The 23191-nt window shown below is 50.9% G+C and overlaps 1 protein-coding gene across 1 annotated transcript; it reads left to right on the top strand.

Moving 5' to 3' along the window:
• Window positions 1-807: 807 nt before the first annotated feature.
• LOC115083440 (zinc finger protein OZF-like) lies at window positions 808-19804 on the top strand. Its single transcript, XM_029587257.1, has 3 exons — window positions 808-908; window positions 6336-6415; window positions 16468-19804. The coding sequence occupies exons 1-3, from the start codon at window positions 875-877 to the stop codon at window positions 17728-17730; spliced, it is 1377 nt and encodes a 458-aa protein (XP_029443117.1). The 5' UTR covers window positions 808-874; the 3' UTR covers window positions 17731-19804.
• Window positions 19805-23191: the final 3387 nt, after the last annotated feature.

Raw genomic sequence — 23191 nt, forward strand, 5'->3', positions numbered from 1 at the left:
ACTCTCACTCCCACCCCCCCTCCCAGCACATCTCTGGCCCCCACACTCTCACTCTCACTCCCACCCCCCTCCGAGCACATCTCTGGCCCCCACACTCTCACTCCCACCCCCCTCCGAGCACATCTCTGGCCCCCACACTCTCACTCCCACCCCCCTCCCAGCACATCTCTGGCCCCCACACTCTCACTCCCTCCCCCCTCCCAGCACATCTCTGGCCCCCACACTCTCACTCCCACCCCCCTCCCAGCACATCTCTGGCCCCCCACACTCTCACTCCCACCCCCCTCCCAGCACATCTCTGGCCCCCACACTCTCACTCCCACCCCCCCTCCCAGCACATCTCTGGCCCCCACACTCTCACTCTCACTCCCACCCCCTCCGAGCACATCTCTGGCCCCCACACTCTCACTCCCACCCCCCTCCCAGCACATCTCTGGCACCCCCACACTCTCATTCCCCTCCTCCTGACAGCTGCCTGTAGCTGCACAGTCTGAAGATCACTTTGCTTTTGCTGCTGCTGCTGCTGCTGCCTTCCGGTTCCGCCCACGTGCGATGCTGCACCCGCCGGGTCCGCCCACAATCCGTACTCGTGACGTCTGCATCATCAAGCCTTGGAGCTCTGCTCTGATTGGCTTACCGCTGCACTACAGAGCTAGGGTGCGCCTGCTACGGAGAGGCTGCATGGCAGCGCAGCAGCAGCAGCAGCAGCCGCCAATCACTGTCACATGACGCAGGGCACAAGTCCCGCCCCCGCAAGCCCCATGTAAAGCGCCGGCGAATCGGAAAACAAAAGCCGCCAATCTCGCGGGAAATAAGCGGGGCTGGCAGCAGTGGGGGCGGAAGCAGTCACGGGGGAGGCAGGAAGCCGCGCTGTATGCGGGCAGCGGCACCAGGGTGGTGCAGGGCAGGTAATGCATGGGGTCGGGAACGGCATCCTCCCCCCCCCCCCCTCTTCTCCCAGCACCCCCAGGCCTCTCGTGCATGGCAGGACTGCAAGCCCCAGAATGCAACAGGCGCGCCTTCCCCTGCCCCCGGGACCCTGCGGCTGTTTCTTCTCTGCGCTCGGGCGGCTCTGCCCGTGGGGGGGGGGGGGGGGGCTTGCAGGCTGCTGAGGTTCTGCTCTCTCCCGGGGTGTGGAGTGGGTTGGGGGCGCAGACTCCCGGGCCTGGAAATTGATTTCCTGACTCCGCCTGCAGCTTCACTTTCTAGAGATGCAGTGATCTCTCTCTGCGCCTCAGGTTATATAGATGCAGTGATCTCTCTCTGCGCCTCAGGTTATATAGATGCAGTGAGCCTCTCTCTGCGCCTCAGGTTATATAGATGCAGTGATCTCTCTCTGCGCCTCAGGTTATATAGATGCAGTGATCTCTCTCTGCGCCTCAGGTTATATAGATGCAGTGATCTCTCTCCGCGTCTCAGGTTATATAGATGCAGTGATCTCTCTCTCCGCGCCTCAGGTTATATAGATGCAGTGATCTCTCTCCGCGCCTCAGGTTATATAGATGCAGTGAGCTCTCTCTGCGCCTCAGGTTATGTAGATGCAGTGATCTCTCTCCGCGCCTCAGGTTAGATAGATGCAGTGATCTCTCTCTGCGCCTCAGGTTATATAGATGCAGTGCTCTCTCTCTGCGCCTCAGGTTATATAGATGCAGTGAGCTCTCTCTGCGCCTCAGGTTATATAGATGCAGTGAGCTCTCTCTGCGCCTCAGGTTATATAGATGCAGTGATCTCTCTCTGCGCCTCAGGTTATATAGATGCAGTGAGCTCTCTCCGCGCCTCAGGTTAGATAGATGCAGTGAGCTCTCTCCGCGCCTCAGGTTAGATAGATGCACTGATCTCTCTCCGCGCCTCAGGTTAGATAGATGCACTGATCTCTCTCCGCGCCTCAGGTTAGATAGATGCAGTGATCTCTCTCCGCGCCTCAGGTTATATAGATGCAGTGAGCTCTCTCCGCGCCTCAGGTTAGATAGATGCATTGATCTCTCTCTGCGTCTCAGGTTATATAGATGCAGTGAGCTCTCTCTGCGCCTCAGGTTAGATAGATGCAGTGAGCTCTCTCTGCGCCTCAGGTTATATAGATGCAGTGAGCTCTCTCTGCGCCTCAGGTTATATAGATGCAGTGCTCTCTCTCTGCGCCTCAGGTTATATAGATGCAGTGCTCTCTCTCTGCGCCTCAGGTTAGATAGATGCAGTGCTCTCTCTCTGCGCCTCAGGTTATATAGATGCAGTGAGCTCTCTCTGCGCCTCAGGTTATATAGATGCAGTGAGCTCTCTCCGCGCCTCAGGTTATATAGATGCACTAATCTCTCTCCGCGCCTCAGGTTATATAGATGCAGTGAGCTCTCTCCGCGCCTCAGGTTATATAGATGCAGTGCTCTCTCTCCGCGCCTCAGGTTATATAGATGCAGTGCTCTCTCTCCGCGCCTCAGGTTATATAGATGCAGTGCTCTCTCTCTGCGCCTCAGGTTATATAGATGCAGTGAGCTCTCTCTGCGCCTCAGGTTATATAGATGCAGTGCTCTCTCTCCGTGCCTCAGGTTATATAGATGCAGTGAGCTCTCTCCGCGCCTCAGGTTATATAGATGCAGTGCTCTCTCTCCGCGCCTCAGGTTATATAGATGCAGTGCTCTCTCTCTGCGCCTCAGGTTATATAGATGCAGTGAGCTCTCTCTGCGCCTCAGGTTATATAGATGCAGTGAGCTCTCTCTGCGCCTCAGGTTATATAGATGCAGTGAGCTCTCTCCGCGCCTCAGGTTAGATAGATGCAGTGATCTCTCTCTGCGCCTCAGGTTATATAGATGCAGTGACCTCTCTCCGCGCCTCAGGTTATATAGATGCACTGATCTCTCTCCGCGCCTCAGGTTATATAGATGCAGTGATCTCTCTCTGCGCCTCAGGTTAGATAGATGCACTGATCTCTCTCTGCGTCTCAGGTTATATAGATGCAGTGATCTCTCTCTGCGCCTCAGGTTATATAGATGCAGTGACCTCTCTCCGCGCCTCAGGTTATATAGATGCAGTGATCTCTCTCTGCGCCTCAGGTTATATAGATGCAGTGATCTCTCTCCGCGTCTCAGGTTATATAGATGCACTGATCTCTCTCCGCGCCTCAGGTTAGATAGATGCAGTGATCTCTCTCTGCGCCTCAGGTTATATAGATGCAGTGAGCTCTCTCTGCGCCTCAGGTTATATAGATGCAGTGAGCTCTCTACCTGCGCCTCAGGTTATATAGATGCAGTGATCTCTCTCTGCGCCTCAGGTTATATAGATGCAGTGAGCTCTCTCCGCGCCTCAGGTTAGATAGATGCATTGATCTCTCTCTGCGTCTCAGGTTATATAGATGCAGTGAGCTCTCTCTGCGCCTCAGGTTAGATAGATGCAGTGAGCTCTCTCTGCGCCTCAGGTTAGATAGATGCAGTGAGCTCTCTCTGCGCCTCAGGTTATATAGATGCAGTGCTCTCTCTCTGCGCCTCAGGTTATATAGATGCAGTGCTCTCTCTCTGCGCCTCAGGTTATATAGATGCAGTGATCTCTCTCTGCGCCTCAGGTTATATAGATGCAGTGCTCTCTCTCTGCGCCTCAGGTTATATAGATGCAGTGCTCTCTCTCTGCGCCTCAGGTTATATAGATGCAGTGAGCTCTCTCTGCGCCTCAGGTTATATAGATGCAGTGAGCTCTCTCTGCGCCTCAGGTTATATAGATGCAGTGAGCTCTCTCTGCGCCTCAGGTTATATAGATGCAGTGAGCTCTCTCTGCGCCTCAGGTTATATAGATGCAGTGAGCTCTCTCCGCGCCTCAGGTTATATAGATGCACTGATCTCTCTCCGCGCCTCAGGTTAGATAGATGCAGTGATCTCTCTCCGCGCCTCAGGTTATATAGATGCAGTGAGCTCTCTCCGCGCCTCAGGTTAGATAGATGCATTGATCTCTCTCTGCGTCTCAGGTTATATAGATGCAGTGAGCTCTCTCTGCGCCTCAGGTTAGATAGATGCAGTGAGCTCTCTCTGCGCCTCAGGTTATATAGATGCAGTGAGCTCTCTCTGCGCCTCAGGTTATATAGATGCAGTGCTCTCTCTCTGCGCCTCAGGTTATATAGATGCAGTGCTCTCTCTCTGCGCCTCAGGTTAGATAGATGCAGTGCTCTCTCTCTGCGCCTCAGGTTATATAGATGCAGTGAGCTCTCTCTGCGCCTCAGGTTATATAGATGCAGTGAGCTCTCTCTGCGCCTCAGGTTATATAGATGCAGTGAGCTCTCTCCGCGCCTCAGGTTATATAGATGCACTGATCTCTCTCCGTGCCTCAGGTTATATAGATGCAGTGAGCTCTCTCCGCGCCTCAGGTTATATAGATGCAGTGCTCTCTCTCCGCGCCTCAGGTTATATAGATGCAGTGCTCTCTCTCCGCGCCTCAGGTTATATAGATGCAGTGAGCTCTCTCTGCGCCTCAGGTTATATAGATGCAGTGAGCTCTCTCTGCGCCTCAGGTTATATAGATGCAGTGAGCTCTCTCTGCGTCTCAGGTTATATAGATGCAGTGATCTCTCTCTGCGTCTCAGGTTATATAGATGCAGTGATCTCTCTCTGCGTCTCAGGTTATATAGATGCAGTGATCTCTCTCTGCGCCTCAGGTTATATAGATGCAGTGAGTTCTCTCTGCGCCTCAGGTTATATAGATGCAGTGATCTCTCTCTGCGTCTCAGGTTATATAGATGCAGTGACCTCTCTCTGCGTCTCAGGTTAGATAGATGCAGTGATCTCTCTCTGCGTCTCAGGTTATATAGATGCACTGATCTCTCTCCGCGCCTCAGGTTATATAGATGCAGTGATCTCTCTCTCTCTGCGCCTCAGGTTATATAGATGCAGTGAGCTCTCTCTGCGCCTCAGGTTAGATAGATGCAGTGAGCTCTCTCTGCGCCTCAGGTTATATAGATGCAGTGCTCTCTCTCTGCGCCTCAGGTTATATAGATGCAGTGATCTCTCTCCGCGCCTCAGGTTATATAGATGCAGTGATCTCTCTCTCTCTCTGCGCCTCAGGTTATATAGATGCAGTGATCTCTCTCTCTCTGCGCCTCAGGTTATATAGATGCAGTGATCTCTCTCTCTCTGCGCCTCAGGTTATATAGATGCAGTGATCTCTCTCTCTGCGCCTCAGGTTATATAGATGCAGTGATCTCTCTCTCTGCGCCTCAGGTTATATAGATGCAGTGATCTCTCTCTCTGCGCCTCAGGTTATATAGATGCAGTGATCTCTCTCTCTGCGCCTCAGGTTATATAGATGCAGTGACCTCTCTCTGCGCCTCAGGTTATATAGATGCAGTGATCTCTCTCTCTGCGCCTCAGGTTATATAGATGCAGTGATCTCTCTCTCTGCGCCTCAGGTTATATAGATGCAGTGATCTCTCTCTCTGCGCCTCAGGTTATATAGATGCAGTGATCTCTCTCTCTCTGCGCCTCAGGTTATATAGATGCAGTGATCTCTCTCTCTGCGCCTCAGGTTATATAGATGCAGTGCTCTCTCTCTGCGCCTCAGGTTATATAGATGCAGTGAGCTCTCTCTGCGCCTCAGGTTATATAGATGCAGTGAGCTCTCTCTGCGCCTCAGGTTATATAGGTGCACTGATCTCTCTCTGTGCCTCAGGTTATATAGATGCAGTGAGCTCTCTCCGCGCCTCAGGTTATATAGATGCAGTGACCTCTCTCTGCGCCTCAGGTTATATAGATGCAGTGACCTCTCTCTGCGCCTCAGGGTATGTAGATGCAGTGATCTCTCTCCGTGCCTCAGGTTATGTAGATGCAGTGACTTCTCTCCGCGCCTCAGGTTATGTAGATGCAGTGACCTCTCTCTGCGCCTCAGGTTATGTAGATGCAGTGATCTCTCTCTCTGCGCCTCAGGTTATATAGATGCAGTGATCTCTCTCTCTGCGCCTCAGGTTATATAGATGCAGTGACCTCTCTCTGTGCCTCAGGTTATATAGATGCAGTGACCTCTCTCTGCGCCTCAGGTTATATAGATGCAGTGATCTCTCTCTGTGCCTCAGGTTATGTAGATGCAGTGATCTCTCTCTGTGCCTCAGGTTATGTAGATGCAGTGACTTCTCTCCGCGCCTCAGGTTATATAGATGCAGTGACCTCTCTCCGCGCCTCAGGTTATATAGATGCAGTGATCTCTCTCCGCGCCTCAGGGTATGTAGATGCAGTGATCTCTCTCCGTGCCTCAGGTTATGTAGATGCAGTGACTTCTCTCCGCGCCTCAGGTTATATAGATGTATTTATTTCTGTAAGACTCCCCGATCCTCCTCTTCAGTCTCATGCTTTTGCTGTTTCTTCTCTTTTCAGTTTTAGGACCAGCGGATCCCAGGCTTTGCAGTCTCCCTGCCCTAGAGAGCTTGCTTGGAATATTCTCCCTTTTTTGCATGGTGAGTAGGAAGGGGGAGGGCTCCTCATTCTGCTCCACCCCCTCCTGATTAGGGGGGGTTGCTGAGGGCACAGAGTGGGGCTGCAGGGTTTGTCATTCTGTAAGAGTTCGGGGTTAATGATAAGTCCTAGACCTTCCTCCCGTGTACCGGGATTGCTTGCATGAATATCATTGCACTTTTCTTGGGGTGGGAGCGTTGGCTGCATTTCTCCCGGGCTCTATTTGTAGCCTCTCTCTCTGTAACCGATGCACCTCACTAATGTCTGCATGCGAAGGTGCCGGAGCAGGTTCAGTGTGGCTGCACAGCCTGGGAGAGTTGTCCCTGTTATCCTCCTCCCCCCAGGGACGGCTCCGCCTGTCGGCGACATCGTAGCATAGTAACGAGAGCAAGAGAAGTACCAAACGGTGCCTGCAGCCTGCCCGGCAGCACCTGCCGCACCGTGTGATCACCCCCGCTCCCTGCAGTTACCCCCAGTCCTCATGCTAAGGGCAGTAATATTTACAGTCACAGACCCCTCACAGGATTAGTGCCCGCAGCGTTTTATCCAGGGTGAGGACCCTTCCTGAATATTCAGGCAGTGCTGGTTCACTTGCTCGGGGACTCGGCCACAGACGCCGTCCTGTGCTTTTTCCCCTTCTGTAGGGGCCCCTGCTGATTGCCCTCTGAGACCCCAGCTCTGTCTCCTTCTCCCCCCGCCCCCTCTACCCTGTGCCAGCGCACTCTGCCTCTCTCAAGCCTCTTTCCAGTCTCTTTCACGTCCCTTCTCCCTCTCCATAGCTGCGGCAGCCTCTGATGCTTCCCTCCTCACTGCAGAGTTCAGTGACCCCTGCCCTCCATCCTACTCCCAAAACTGCAACCTAAGAACCCCTCTCCCATATACCAGCAACCTCTGACCTCTCCCATATACCAGCAACCTCTGACCTCTCCCATATACCAGCAACCTCTGACCTCTCCCATATATCAGCAGCCTCTGACCTCTCCTCCCCCCATCAGCAGCCTCTGACCTCTCCTCCCCCCATCAGCAGCCTCTGACCTCTCCTTCCCTCATCAGCAGCAACCTCTGACCTCTCGTCCCCCCCATCAGCAGCCTCTGACCTCTCCTCCCCCCATCAGCAGCAACCTCTGACCTCTCGTCCCCCCCATCAGCAGCCTCTGATCTCTCCTCCCCCCATCAGCAGCAACCTCTGACCTCTCGTCCCCCCCATCAGCAGTCTCTGATCTCTCCTCCCCCCATCAGCAGCAACCTCTGACCTCTCGTCCCCCCCCATCAGCAACCTCTGACCTCTCCTGCCCCCATCAGCAACCTCTGACCTCTCCTGCCCCCATCAGCAGCCTCTGACCTCTCCTCCCCCCATCAGCAGCAACCTCTGACCTCTCCTCCCCTCATCAGCAGCCTCTGACCTCTCCTCCCCCCAGCAGCCTCTGACCTCCCATGTACCGTGTCTCCAGCGTGGTGTGCACACTTATCTCCTGCATATTCATCATACACGTCCTGGAAACGTAACTGGCTATGGAGACCCCAGGGCGGGTTTTTCCAATATCCACAATGAGTATGCATGAGATAAATCCCATGTACCGTGTCTCCAGCGTGGTGTGCACACTTATCTCCTGCATATTCATCATACACGTCCTGGAAACGTAACTGGCTGTGGAGATCCCAGGGCGGGTTTTTCCAATATCCACAATGAGTATGCATGAGATAAATCCCATGTACCGTGTCTCCAGCGTGGTGTGCACACTTATCTCCTGCATATTCATCATACACGTCCTGGAAACGTAACTGGCTATGGAGACCCCAGGGCGGGTTTTTCCAATATCCACAATGAGTATGCATGAGATAAATCCCATGTACCGTGTCTCCAGCGTGGTGTGCACACTTATCTCCTGCATATTCATCATACACGTCCTGGAAACGTAACTGGCTGTGGAGATCCCAGGGCGGGTTTTTCCAATATCCACAATGAGTATGCATGAGATAAATCCCATGTACCGTGTCTCCAGCGTGGTGTGCACACTTATCTCCTGCATATTCATCATACACGTCCTGGAAACGTAACTGGCTATGGAGACCCCAGGGCGGGTTTTTCCAATATCCACAATGAGTATGCATGAGATAAATCCCATGTGCCGTGTCTCCAGCGTGGTGTGCACACTTATCTCCTGCATATTCATCATACATGTCCTGGGAATGTAACTGGCTGTGGAGATCCCAGAGTGGGTTTTTCCAATATCCACAATGAGTATGCATGAGATAAATCCCATGTACCGTGTCTCCAGCGTGGTGTGCACACTTATCTCCTGCATATTCATCATACACGTCCTGGAAACGTAACTGGCTGTGGAGATCCCAGAGTGGGTTTTTCCAATATCCACAATGAGTATGCATGAGATAAATCCCATGTGCCGTGTCTCCAGCGTGGTGTGCACACTTATCTCCTGCATATTCATCATACACGTCCTGGAAACGTAACTGGCTGTGGAGATCCCAGGGCGGGTTTTTCCAATATCCACAATGAGTATGCATGAGATAAATCCCATGTGCCGTGTCTCCAGCGTGGTGTGCACAATTATCTCCTGCATATTCATCATACACGTCCTGGAAACGTAACTGGCTGTGGAGATCCCAGGGCGGGTTTTTCCAATATCCACAATGAGTATGCATGAGATAAATCCCATGTGCCGTGTCTCCAGCGTGGTGTGCACACTTATCTCCTGCATATTCATCATACACGTCCTGGAAACGTAACTGGCTGTGGAGATCCCAGGGCGGGTTTTTCCAATATCCACAATGAGTATGCATGAGATAAATCCCATGTACCATGTCTCCAGCGTGGTGTGCACACTTATCTCCTGCATATTCATCATACACGTCCTGGAAACGTAACTGGCTGTGGAGATCCCAGGGCGGGTTTTTCCAATATCCACAATGAGTATGCATGAGATAAATCCCATGTGCCGTGTCTCCAGCGTGGTGTGCACACTTATCTCCTGCATATTCATCATACACGTCCTGGAAACGTAACTGGCTGTGGAGATCCCAGGGCGGGTTTTTCCAATATCCACAATGAGTATGCATGAGATAAATCCCATGTGCTCCAGCGTGGTGTGCACACTTATCTCCTGCATATTCATCATACACGTCCTGGAAACGTAACTGGCTGTGGAGATCCCAGGGCGGGTTTTTCCAATATCCACAATGAGTATGCATGAGATAAATCCCATGTGCCGTGTCTCCAGCGTGGTGTGCACACTTATCTCCTGCATATTCATCATACATGTCCTGGGAATGTAACTGGCTGTGGAGACCCCAGGGCGGGTTTTTCCAATATCCACAATGAATGTTCATGAGATAAATCCCATGTGCCGTGTCTCCAGCGTGGTGTGCACACTTATCTCCTGCATATTCATCATACATGTTCTGGGAATGTAACTGGCTATGGAGACCCCAGGGCGGGTTTTCCAATATCCACAATGAGTATGCATATATTTATTTAAAAGTTTTATATACCACGCTAGGGGTAGTAGTCTATGCATCTTAGCGGTTCACAAGAATTAAAACATGCACAATAGCATCATACGTAACATAAAATCATAACATACAAAAAATCATTACATAATAAATACTTTGCAACAGTGATTGATGAATGCCACCGATATTGGAATAGTCATTCGGATATTGATGAGTGTCACAGATATTGAAAGGTCATTCAGTTATATTATATGCACAGGTAAATAGATACGTTTTTAATTCTCTTTTAAACTCGTTACTGTTGGCTGTTAATCGGATGTGTTCAGGAATTGAGTTCCACAGGATCGGTCCTGCAACAGAAAATGCTCTTTTTCTGGTTAATGCCAAACTTGCGGTTTTTATCGTCGGGATTTCCAGCATTCATTTATCTATGGATCTAAGCTGTCGGTTGGGCTTGTATAATCTTAACATGGAGCATAACCATATTGAGTTAGGGTTGTGTATTAAATTGTGGATAAGATTTTATGTGAAATACGGAATGATATAGGGAGCCAGTGTAAGGGGTACAAGATCGGTGTGATATGGTCTCTGCGTGTAGCATTACAAAGCATACGAGCTGTTGTGTTCTGAACAAGCTGCAGTGGCTGAAGTGAGCTTTGAGGCAGTCCCAAGATATAAAGCGTTACAGTAGTCTAGTGCGGACAAAATTAAAGCCTGGGTAACAGATCGAAAGTCTTTTGGTAGTAGTAGGGGTTTTATTTTTTTCAACATGTGTATCTTAAAAAATGATCTCTTCACTACTTCAGAAATGATTTTGGTTAGTGATAATCGGGAATCGATGAGCATTCCTAAATTTTGTGCAAATGGTTTGATAGTCATGGTTTGATTTTCAAATGTGAAAGATTGAGGTGGTTTATGATGTGAATCAGGAACTGTGGATAAATAAATCAATTCTGTCCTGTTCATGTTGAGTTTTAATCTGTTGTGTGATAGCCAAGTTTTTATTGTGGTTAAGTAAAGTTGCAGTAAAGAGAATGTTTTCGACCAGGAATCATCAAATGGGATTATGAATTGGATGTCATCGGCATAAATTTTGAAATTTATACTTAGTCCGGCTAAAAGACGACACAGTGGTAGAAGATAGATATTAAACAGTAAGGCAGAAAGAGCTGAGCCTTGAGGCACACCTGTTTTAGTAGTGTACCAATCTGATTTATGATTACCCATAGTGATTCTTTGTGGACGGTTTGAAATAAGAGGAAATCCATCATAAAGCTGAGTTTTTTATTTATTTGTTTGTTTATTTATTTGTAGAGTTTTATATACCGTCATTCGGTAGAGCCATCATAACGGTTTACAAAATATGCAATTAGCATACAATCAAATGGAGTTAACATGGTAGTTGGGAACAGTAGAGTATTGTGAACAGTAAACATTTTTTCTTAGTAGCTGAATAACAGAAGAGTGAGGAGAACATTTTCAATGAACTTAATGAATCAAGTGAGAGAGCAGGGAGGGGTAGAAAAGGAGGGTACATCAGGAGAGCATGAAGGAGGAGGATTATACTTGCGAGTTCTGTTGAGCGCTGGGATGATCAGGTGTCAGATAGTTAGAATAGAGTTTGCGGAATAAAAATGTTTTTAGGTCTTTTTTTAAATGTTTTCAGGATGTGCTGGGTCCTCATTTCTTTGGGTAGGGTGTTCCAAATTTTGGGGGAGGCAATGGAAAATGCTCTTTCTCGTGTAGTTGAAAGATGAGCGTCTCTTAAGGTGGGGATGTTTAAGAATCCTGCGTTGTTGGAGCGTAGGTTTCTTTGTGGGTTTTGGGGGGTTATGTTTAAGCCTTTTAGTCCATGAAGATCATCATTTAGGATTTTATGAATGATGGTCATTGATTTGTAGGTAATTCGTGCAGAGATGGGTAGCCAGTGAAGAGAGGTCAAAATGGGTGTAATGTGTTTGTTTCTTTTTTTTCCTGTAAGGATTCTGGCAGCTGAATTCTGCAGTATTTGGAGTGGTTTGAGGGATGATGAAGGGATTCCAATAAGTAATGAGTTGCAATAATCGAAGGTGGAGAAAATAAGCAGTTGCAGGACGGTTCTGAAGTCAGAAGGGTTGAGAAATGGCTTTATATATCTTAGGGTTAGTAGCTTGTGGTATCCTTCTTTCGTTTTATTTACTATGTGGGATTTGAAAGAGAGTTCAGCATCGATGGTAACTCCAAGGTTCCTGGTATGGGTGGTAGGGATTATCGTTATCATTTGTTTATCTAGTATTGTCAGGGGTGGCAGAGTTGGATTGGGTTTTTTGTCCATGAGTATGATTTCAGTTTTGTTGAAGTTGATTATGGGTTTCAGGGAGTTTAGTAGATGCTTGATTGAGATAAGTAGATCTGATGTTTTTCTGTATGCGTCTTCAATTGAGTTTTGTATGGGAATTAGAAGCTGAATGTCATCAGCAAAGAGGAAATGTGAGATTCCATGATCTTTTAGTAGTTGGCAGATGGGTAGGAGGTATTTGTTGAAGAGGGTAGCAGATAAGGCTGAACCTTGGGGAACTCCAGTTTTGAGGTCAATCATTTTTGATGGGGTGTTGTTGATCACTACTTGGTATGTACGTTCAGAGAGGTAGGACGAGAACCATTGTAATGTAGTACCAGAAAGGCCAATATGTGACAGTCGTTCTAACAGTATATTGTGGTTTACTGTGTCGAAAGCGGCTGAGAGGTCAAGGAGTATGAGTAGGTATTTTTCACCTTTGTCAAAGCCTCTGATGATAATGTCATTTAAGGATATGAGGAGAGATTCTGTATTTAGGTTTTTTCTAAATCCAAATTGGGATGGATGTAGGATGATGTTTGACTCCAGATAATCATCTAGTTGGGTGTGTACAACTTTTTCAATGGTTTTGGCTAGGAATGAAAGGTTTGATATGGGGCGGTAGTTGGTGAGGATTTCTGGATCTAGGTTGTTCTTTTTGAGGATTGGTTTGATGACAGCGAATTTGAGGCATTTGGGGTAGTAGCCTTCGGTCAATGATAAATTGACGATTTTGGTGATGGTTTTAGAAATGGTTGGTTCGATTGTTTTGAGGGAGGTTATTGGGTTGGAGTCTAATGGATGGTTGGCTGCGTTCATTTTGTTTATTATAGTTCTAATTTCAAGAGTGGAGGAGATGTCAAAGTTTGCCAGGATGAAGCTATCATGCTGTTGAGTTTGTTGCTCTGGTTGTTGTTGGTTATGCTGGATTGGATGAGATGAGCTATTTTGTTGAAGAAGTCTGCAAAGTCATCACTTCCATGTTTGGTGCATGTAGAATCTTGGGTGGTTTTGGTAAGTTTTTGAACTATTGTGAATAGCATTCTGGGGTTATGATGAAATTTGGAGAGTTTATTGGAGAAGAAATTCTTTTTTGCATTGTTGATGATATTTTTGTATTGAGTTAGATTGTTCCGATAGTTATTTAGTGTGGTAGGGTTTTTGTTTTTCCGCCATTCTCTTTCTTTTTTTTCTGAGTAGACGTTTGGCAGTTCTGATATTTTCATTGTACCATTGGTTGTTGTGTTTGGACTGTTGTTTATATTTTGTAATTATGGGATTGATGTTGTCTGCTACTTTTTTTGTGATATTCAGCCATGATAAGATAGCATTATCAGCGTTAGATAGGTTGATGTTTTTTAGTTCTGATTGAAGAGTTTTTTGTAGGAGATCTGTGTTAAATGGTGGACGGTAAGATATTATTTTTGGGGTGCTTTGAAGCATTTTTAGGTTGAAGTTGGTGAGTAGTTTAGCTTGGATTAGGTGATGGTCAGACCATGGTATTTCTGTAGTGTGAGTAGAGATTGATTTCCAAATTTCAGTGTTGATAAAGATGAGGTCAATTGTGTGGCCTGCTTTGTGAGTTGGAGATTGGATTATTTGTTCAAGATTTAGAGCTGATAGTGCATCAATAATCGTTTGGCAGGTTTTTGATTGGAAGGGTAAGTTGAAGTGTATGTTGAAGTCGCCAAGTAAGATGATGGGTTTGTTGAGGGAGATGTTGTTTATGAGAAATTCAATTAGAGGTGAGCAGTTTTTCTCAAGTGCTCCTGGTGGAGAGTAAACGATGCATATCTGAAGTTTTGGTGAGTCATATAAGGCAATTTCAAAAGGTGGAGGAATGGTAGATGGACGAAGTTTTAGTTGAAGGTTTTTTTTAGATATAAGCATTAAGCCACCTCCTTTTTTTATTTTTTCTGGGAATTGATGAGATGTTGTAGTCCTGGTTGGATAGTTGGTTTATTAGGACGGAATCTGTGTTTTTTAGCCAGGTTTCTGTGATTGCAATGAAATCTGGTTAGCAGTCGCTGAGTAGGTCATTGAATAGAGGGATTTTTTAAATTATTGAGCGAGTATTGATAAGTATGAATGAGAGAAGCATATAGCTTGAGAGTTGGATGTGTGTGTTGTTTTTGATGGAGGTTGGCTTTTTTACATTGTGTAGAGGTTTCGAAGAAGAAAGTTTTTTTTGTGTTGAGAGTTCCTTAGAAGAAGTGGGAGGGTTGATTGGAGAAGAGATCTTGTTCATCTTCGATTTTTTTTTTTTTTTTTTTTAGTGTTTGGAAGGAGCAGGAAGAGGAAAGTAGGATTAGGAGTGGGTAAAATTATGGGCTGTGCGCAAATAGGCCTGCTCCTTTGGACGCGCTCCTTCGGTGCACGGCGCGCAGCGCCTAGGGTGAGTGTAAATTTAAAATTCACTCACCCGGCCCCTCCGGTGACGTCAGAGGGCTGGCTTAGCTGCAGGTCAGGTTTATTTATGCCAATTTGATGGAGATTAGCTAAGAGAATGTCATGATTAAGCGTGTCGAACACTGCTGATATATCCAGTAAAACTAGTATGTAATTTGTATTTGAATCAAATCCTCTGATAATTGTATCAAATGAAGAAATAAGTAGTGATTCTGTACTGTGTCCCTTTCTTTTTGATTGTTATACAAAATGTTATTGTTTTCAATGTATTCGGATATTTGATATAGTGCAGCTGATTCTAAAATTTTTGCTATTGAGGTTAAAGTAGCGATTGGGCGATAATTTGTTAAATCAGATTTGTCGTGATTTTTCTTTTTTGGGATAGGCAGAACTGAAGTGTTCTTGAGATTATCTGGGAAAACACCTTGAGCAAAAGAGGCATTGACTATGTTTGATATAGAGGAGGCAAATAGTTCTTTTATGTCTCTAAGAATACGTCCAGGACAGGCATTAAAAGGACTGACGGTTTTTCCAATATCCACAATGAGTATGCATGAGATAAATCCCATGTACCGTGTCTCCAGCGTGGTGTGCACACTTATCTCCTGCATATTCATCATACACGTCCTGGAAACGTAACTGGCTGTGGAGATCCCAGGGCGGGTTTTTCCAATATCCACAATGAGTATGCATGAGATAAATCCCATGTACCATGTCTCCAGCGTGGTGTGCACACTTATCTCCTGCATATTCATCATACACGTCCTGGAAACGTAACTGGCTGTGGAGATCCCAGAGTGGGTTTTTCCAATATCCACAATGAGTATGCATGAGATAAATCCCATGTACCGTGTCTCCAGCGTGGTGTGCACACTTATCTCCTGCATATTCATCATACACGTCTGGAAACGTAACTGGCTGTGGAGATCCCAGGGCGGGTTTTTCCAATATCCACAATGAGTATGCATGAGATAAATCCCATGTACCATGTCTCCAGCGTGGTGTGCACACTTATCTCCTGCATATTCATCATAACACGTCCTGGAAACGTAATTGGCTGTGGAGATCCCAGAGTGGGTTTTTCCAATATCCACAATGAGTATGCATGAGATAAATCCCATGTACCGTGTCTCCAGCGTGGTGTGCACACTTATCTCCTGCATATTCATCATACACGTCCTGGAACGTAACTGGCTGTGGAGATCCCAGGGCGGGTTTTTCCTGCATATTCATCATACACGTCCTGGAAACGTAACTGGCTGTGGAGATCCCAGGGCGGGTTTTTCCAATATCCACAATGAGTATGCATGAGATAAATCCCATGTACCATGTCTCCAGCGTGGTGTGCACACTTATCTCCTGCATATTCATCATACACGTCCTGGAAACGTAACTGGCTGTGGAGATCCCAGAGTGGGTTTTTCCAATATCCACAATGAGTATGCATGAGATAAATCCCATGTACCGTGTCTCCAGCGTGGTGTGCACACTTATCTCCTGCATATTCATCATACACGTCCTGGAAACGTAACTGGCTGTGGAGATCCCAGGGCGGGTTTTTCCAATATCCACAATGAGTATGCATGAGATAAATCCCATGTACCGTGTCTCCAGTGTGGCGTGCACACTTATCTCCTGCATATTCATCATACACGTCCTGGAAACGTAACTGGCTGTGGAGATCCCAGGGCGGGTTTTTCCAATATCCACAATGAGTATGCATGAGATAAATCCCATGTACCGTGTCTCCAGTGTGGCGTGCACACTTATCTCCTGTATATGTGATTTGCGGTGCAGTAGGGTCTGTAGCGGGATTAGCTTCTCTTCTCATTGCTCCCCTGTCTCTCTCTGCCGCAGGTATCGGGACCACGGAGAGAAGCTTCCATGGAGGATGTCCCCGACGAGAGTGCCGAGACCTGGGACCTGCAGATCATCTCCCTGGCGGGGGACTCGGAGAGCGAACCCCAGTTTCCAGGGAGCACGCCGGGCTGCGGGAGTGAGCAGGAGGCGGCGCGGGGGGAGGGCGCCGACGGCAGGAGACGCAAGGGCGAGCCCACGGACCCCGACGGCCAAGCCGGCGCCCCGGCTCCGGAGGGGCGCCTCGCCTGTCCCGAGTGCCAGGAGGAGTTTGAGGCCAGGGGGCGGCTGGAGGCGCACCTGGAGGCGCACGCGGCGGAGCGCTCGTTCATCTGCTCCGAATGCGGGAAGAGCCTAAGCCGGGAGGAGTACTTCTCCGCCCACCAGTGCATGCCCAGGGGGAAACGCCCCTTCGTCTGCCCTGAGTGCGAGAAGGCCTTCGGCTCCAAGAGCGACTTCGTGAGGCACCTGAAGATCCACACCGGGGAGAGGCCCTACAGCTGCACGGAGTGCGGGAAGAGCTTCGGTCAGAAGTCCGACTTCATGAGGCACCGGAAGATCCACACCGGGGAGGGGGCGCACAGCTGCGGCGAGTGCGGCAAGAACTTCAGCCAGAGGTCGGACTTCGTCATGCACCAGCGCACCCACACGGGGGAGAGGCCCTTCCAGTGCCCCGACTGCGGCAAGAGCTTCAACCACAAGGGCACGCTGAAGACGCACCGGCGCATCCACGTGGGGCTGAGGCCCTACGGCTGCGGCGAGTGCGGCAAGAGCTTCAACCAGCAGGGGACGCTGATCACCCACCTGAGGACCCACACCGGGCAGAGGCCCTACCCCTGCGGGGAGTGCGGGAAGAGCTTCAAGCGCACGGGCACCCTGAAGAGGCACCAGAGGATCCACACGGGGGACCGGCCCTACCGCTGCGCCGAGTGCGGCAAGACCTTCAACCAGCAGTCCCACTACCGCATGCACCAGAACGTGCACACCGGGGAGAGGCCCTTCAAGTGCGCTCTCTGCAGCAAGAGCTTCAACCAGAAGTCCCACTACCGCATGCACCAGAACGTGCACACCGGGGAGAGGCCCTACCAGTGCGCTGAGTGCGGCAAGAGCTTCGGACAGAGGAGCCACCTGCTGAGGCACCAGAAGCTGCACCTCAGGGTGCAGGGCGCCCAGCTCAAGCCCAGCAACGGACTTTACCAGGAGGAGAAGGCGGGGGCTCTCGGAAGGGACGAGGGGAGGATCTGCGGGGACCTCTCGGCTTGAAAAAAAAAAAAGTCCTCGCCGGTGGGGGCGTACCGGGGGGACTCGGCCAGCTCCGGGAAACCGGCAGGAGATGGACCCGGAGAGACTGAGGCAGCCCAGCCCGCTCCTTGCCCTCCCAGCCTTGCAGCCCGGGCTCGGCGCCTTAGGTGCAACCGCTCCTTCTGCTGCTCCCAGGGACTGCGCAGGGTGACCGGAGCTCTGCAGCCAGAAATCTGCCCACGCGCCTCCGACAGGACGGCGGAAGGACTGGCACGGCGGAGCCCGACGAACGTAATGTTTTATCCTTAGGAAATGCTGGCGGATGAGGTCCCCCTGGTGCCCCCCAGTCTGTGCATGGATATCCGGCGGCCGGGCGGTCGCAGGTCTTGTTCCATCTGGAGGTCTTCACCTTCCCCTTCTGCCTCGTCCCGCGCAGCCTTGGCTGGTGTCGCTCTCCGGCAGGCCCAGGCGCTGATCCGGGCGCTAAGCGTGCAGGCGCTGGATTTTACAGCACGGATTTAGAAGGCCGGATTTCGGGGTTTTTTTATTTTAAAACTTCAGATGCAGTAAAGCGAACACCAAGCTGATCCATCAGGAGCTGAAAACAACGACGTGCCAAAGCTTTACAATGGGCGTTTGGGCCTAGTCGAGCCTGCATTTTGACTCAGGAACCGGGGGGGGGGGGCGTCCCTGACGAGGGGTCGCGTAAGTGGCTGTCGGTCGGCATCGGGATAAGAGCTAGCAGCCCCCCCCCCACCCCCTCACCCGCTCAACTTCCCGACTTGGCTTTTTCTTGCGTGGGGTTTTTTTTGGGGGTTTTTTTATGTTTTTAACTTTTTTTTTTTTTTTTCCGTGGTGCCGGGGAACGTAACTGCGGCCCTGACCGCGGGAGTTTTCCGGCGCTAAAGGCCGCGCGCCAGCCAGACACGGTCTTAATGTCCTCGTTTGCGGGGGGTTTCCGTGTCGGGGCGCTAAGCGCTGCTCCCATTTTTTAAGGACCCGCGCGCGTTCGCTGCTGCTGCCGCAGACCTCGGGAGCGACTTCTTTTTTTTTTTTTTTTGGCGCCCGGAAAACGCTCGCCGAGGTGCTGAACGCCGCTTTCCGCGTCGGCCTCTGAGTGCGCCCGCGACCCTGACCCTCCCTTGCTTTCGGGACAGAACCCTCCGCGCTCGACCCCCACCCCCGTCCAGGACTCCTGAATAAGCACAGCCAGGGCCTCGGCGGGCGTCCGGCGCGACTGACGTCAGACCGGCTTCAGCCAGAGAGCAAGACTGAAGGACGATAACCACCCCCCCCCCGGCCTGAGGCGAGCGGCATTGGACCTCTGACCCCCCCCCCCCCCCCCGTCCAGGACTCCTGAATAAGCACAGCCAGGGCCGCGGCGGGCGTCCGGCGCGACTGACGTCAGACCGGCTTCAGCCAGAGAGCAAGACTGAAGGACGATAACCACCCCCCCCCGGCCTGAGGCGAGCGGCATTGGACCTCTGACCCCCCCCCCCCCCCCCCCCGTCCAGGACTCCTGAATAAGCACAGCCAGGGCCGCGGCGGGCGTCCGGCGCGACTGACGTCAGACCGGCTTCAGCCAGAGAGCAAGTCTGAAGGACGATAACCACCCCCCCTGGCCTGAGGCGAGCGGCACTGGACCTCTGACCCCCCCTGTCCAGGACTCCTGAATAAGCACAGCCAGGGCCTCGGCGGGCATCTGGCGCGACTGACGTCAGACCGGCTTCAGCCAGAGACCAAGTCTGAAGGACTGATAACCACCCCCCCTGGCCTGAGGCGAGCGGCACTGGACCTCTTACCCCCCCCGCCCGGGGCAGTGTCGCCGGGGTTCAGCCTCCGTTGCGGGATAGCGCAAGGAGGAGGGGGCGTCGCCCTGACCCAGCGCCTCAGACGGAGGGATTCCCCGGGTCGAGGGCCACCGGACTCGCCGGGGGGACGGTGCCAGGGGCCGCCTGCGGCTGTGGTTGTGCTGGGACGGGGGTTACAGTTCCTTTGCAGATTCTGCATTTTTACTTAGTTTTTAGGCTCCGCTCGTTCGGTGTTCGTACTTTTACTTCTCACAGAGTGAGAGAATAAAGTTATGCACTGACAACACTGTGTTTATTCCTGCTAAGGCACGTCCTGAGATCACACACAGGGACAGAGCCGGGGATTAGAGCTGAGGAATAGAGAGAGGAAGGAACGTGCCCTGAGATCACACACAGGGACAGAGCCGGGAATTAGAGCTGAGGAATACAGAGAGAAAGAGCTCGCCCTGAGATCACACACAGGGACAGAGCCGGGGATTAGAGCTGAGGCACAGAGGGATAAAGAACTCGCCCTGAGATCACACACAGGGACAGAGCCGGGGATTAGAGCTGAGGCACAGAGAGAGAAAGAACTCGCCCTGAGATCACTCACAGGGACAGAGCCGGGGATTAGAGCTGAGGCACAGAGAGAGAAAGAACTCGCCCTGAGATCACACACAGGGACAGAGCCGGGGATTAGAGCTGAGGCACAGAGGGATAAAGAGCTCGCCCTGAGATCACACACAGGGACAGAGCCGGGGATTAGAGCTGAGGCACAGAGGGATAAAGAGCTCGCCCTGAGATCACACACCGGGACAGAGCCGGGGATTAGAGCTGAGGCACAGAGAGAGAAAGAACTCGCCCTGAGATCACACAGAGTGACAGAGCCGGGGATTAGAGCTGAGGCACGGAGGGATAAAGAACTCGCCCTGAGATCACACAGAGTGACAGAGCCGGGGATTAGAGCTGAGGCACGGAGGGATAAAGAACTCGCCCTGAGATCACACAGAGTGACAGAGCCGGGGATTAGAGCTGAGGCACGGAGGGATAAAGAACTCGCCCTGAGATCACACAGAGGGACAGAGCCGGGGATTAGAGCTGAGGCACGGAGAGAGAAAGAACTCGGCCTGAGATCACACAGAGGGACAGAGCCGGGGATTAGAGCTGAGGCACGGAGAGAGAAAGAACTCGGCCTGAGATCACACAGAGTGACAGAGCCGGGGATTAGAGCTGAGGCACGGAGAGAGAAAGAACTCGCCCTGAGATCTCACAGAGTGACAGAGCCGGGGATTAGAGCTGAGGCACGGAGAGAGAAAGAACTCGCCCTGAGATCTCACAGAGTGACAGAGCCGGGGATTAGAGCTGAGGCACGGAGAGAGAAAGAACTCGCCCTGAGATCACACAGAGTGACAGAGCCGGGGATTAGAGCTGAGGCACGGAGAGAGAAAGAACTCGCCCTGAGATCTCACAGACTGACAGAGCCGGGGATTAGAGCTGAGGCACGGAGAGAGAAAGAACTCACCCTGAGATCACACAGAGTGACAGAGCCGGGGATTAGAGCTGAGGCACGGAGAGAGAAAGAACTCGGCCTGAGATCACACAGAGTGACAGAGCCGGGGATTAGAGCTGAGGCACGGAGAGAGAAAGAACTCGCCCTGAGATCTCACAGAGTGACAGAGCCGGGGATTAGAGCTGAGGCACGGAGAGAGAAAGAACTCGCCCTGAGATCACACAGAGTGACAGAGCCGGGGATTAGAGCTGAGGCACAGAGAGAGAAAGAACTCGCCCTGAGATCACACAGAGTGACAGAGCCGGGGATTAGAGCTGAGGCAGAGCGAGAGAAAGAACTCGCCCTGAGATCACACAAGGTGACAGAGCCGGGGATTAGAGCTGAGGCACGGAGAGAGAAAGAACTCGCCCTGAGATCACACAGAGGGACAGAGCCAGGGATTAGAGCTGAGGCACGGAGGGATAAAGAACTCGCCATGAGATCTCACAGAGGGACAGAGCCGGGGATTAGAGCTGAGGCACGGAGGGATAAAGAACTCGCCCTGAGATCACACAGAGTGACAGAGCCGGGGATTAGAAATGAGGCACAGAGAGAAGAAGGAACTCGCCCTGAGGTCACACGCAGAGAGACAGTGACAGAGCTGGGATTAGAGATGAGGCACAGGGGGATAAAGTGACTCACCCTGAGGTCACACACAGTCAGTGACAGAGCTGGGATTAGAGCTGAGGCACAGAGGGATAAAGTGACTCTCCCTGAGGTCACACACAGAGAGTCAGTGACAGAGCTGGGATTAGAGATGAGGCACAGGGGGATAAAGTGACTCTCCCTGAGGTCACACACAGAGAGTCAGTGACAGAGCTGGGATTAGAGATGAGGCACAGGGGGATAAAGTGACTCACCCTGAGGTCACACACAGTGACAGAGCTGGGATTAGAGCTGAGGCACAGAGGGATAAAGTGACTCTCCCTGAGGTCACACACAGAGAGTCAGTGACAGAGCTGGCATTAGAGCTGAGGCACAGGGGGATAAAGTGACTCACCCTGAGGTCACACACAGTCAGTGACAGAGCTGGGATTAGAGATGAGGCACAGGGGGATAAAGTGACTCACCCTGAGGTCACACACAGAGAGTCAGTGACAGAGCTGGGATTAGAGATAAGGCACAGGGGGATAAAGGACTCACTCTGAGGTCACACACAGAGAGTCAGTGACAGAGCTGGGATTAGAGATAAGGCACAGGGGGATAAAGTGACTCACCCTGAGGTCACACACAGAGAGTCAGTGACAGAGCTGGGGATTAGAGCTGAGGCACGGAGGGATAAAGAACTCGCCATGAGATCACACAGAGGGACAGAGCCGGGGATTAGAGCTGAGGCACGGAGGGATAAAGAACTCGCCGTGAGATCTCACAGAGGGACAGAGCTGGGGATTAGAGATGAGGCACAGAGGGATAAAGTGACTCACCCTGAGGTCACACACACAGAGAGTCAGTGACAGAGCTGAGGCACAGGGGGATAAAGTGACTCACCCTGAGGTCACACACAGTCAGTGACAGAGCTGGGATTAGAGATGAGGCACAGGGGGATAAAGTGACTCACCCTGAGGTCACACACAGAGCGTCAGTTTCAGAGCTAGGATTAGAGATGTGGCACAGGGGGATAAAGTGACTCACCCTGAGGTCACACACAGAGAGTCAGTGACAGAGCTGGGATTAGAGCTGAGGCACAGGGGGATAGAGTGACTCACCCTGAGGTCAAACACAGAGAGTCAGTGACAGAGCTGGGATTAGAGCTGAGGCACAGGGGGATAAAGTGACTCACCCTGAGGTCACACCCAGAGAGTCAGTGACAGAGCTGGGATTAGAGATGAGGCACAGGGGGATAAAGTGACTCACCCTGAGGTCAAACACAGAGAGTCAGTGACAGAGCTGGGATTAGAGCTGAGGCACAGGGGGATAAAGTGACTCACCCTGAGGTCACACACAGAGAGTCAGTGACAGAGCTGGGGATTAGAGCTGAGGCACGGAGGGATAAAGAACTCACCATGAGATCACACAGAGGGACAGAGCCGGGGATTAGAGCTGAGGCACGGAGGGATAAAGAACTCGCCGTGAGATCTCACAGAGGAACAGAGCCGGGGATTAGAGCTGAGGCACAGAGGGATAAAGTGACTCACACTGAGGT

Source organism: Rhinatrema bivittatum, chromosome 2 (genome assembly GCF_901001135.1).
Source record: "Rhinatrema bivittatum chromosome 2, aRhiBiv1.1, whole genome shotgun sequence".
NCBI lineage: Eukaryota > Metazoa > Chordata > Amphibia > Gymnophiona > Rhinatrematidae > Rhinatrema > Rhinatrema bivittatum.

What these genes read in the sequence shown, in the direction of transcription:
- LOC115083440 (XM_029587257.1), top strand. Translation starts at nt 875, where the DNA reads ATGCGGGCAGCGGCACCAGGGTGGTGCAGGGCAG. An exon ending in ACCAGGGTGGTGCAGGGCAG is followed by an intron (nt 909 to 6,335) that starts GTAATGCATGGG and finishes TTCTCTTTTCAG; the next exon opens with TTTTAGGACCAGCGGATCCC. An exon ending in TATTCTCCCTTTTTTGCATG is followed by an intron (nt 6,416 to 16,467) that starts GTGAGTAGGAAG and finishes TCTCTGCCGCAG; the next exon opens with GTATCGGGACCACGGAGAGA.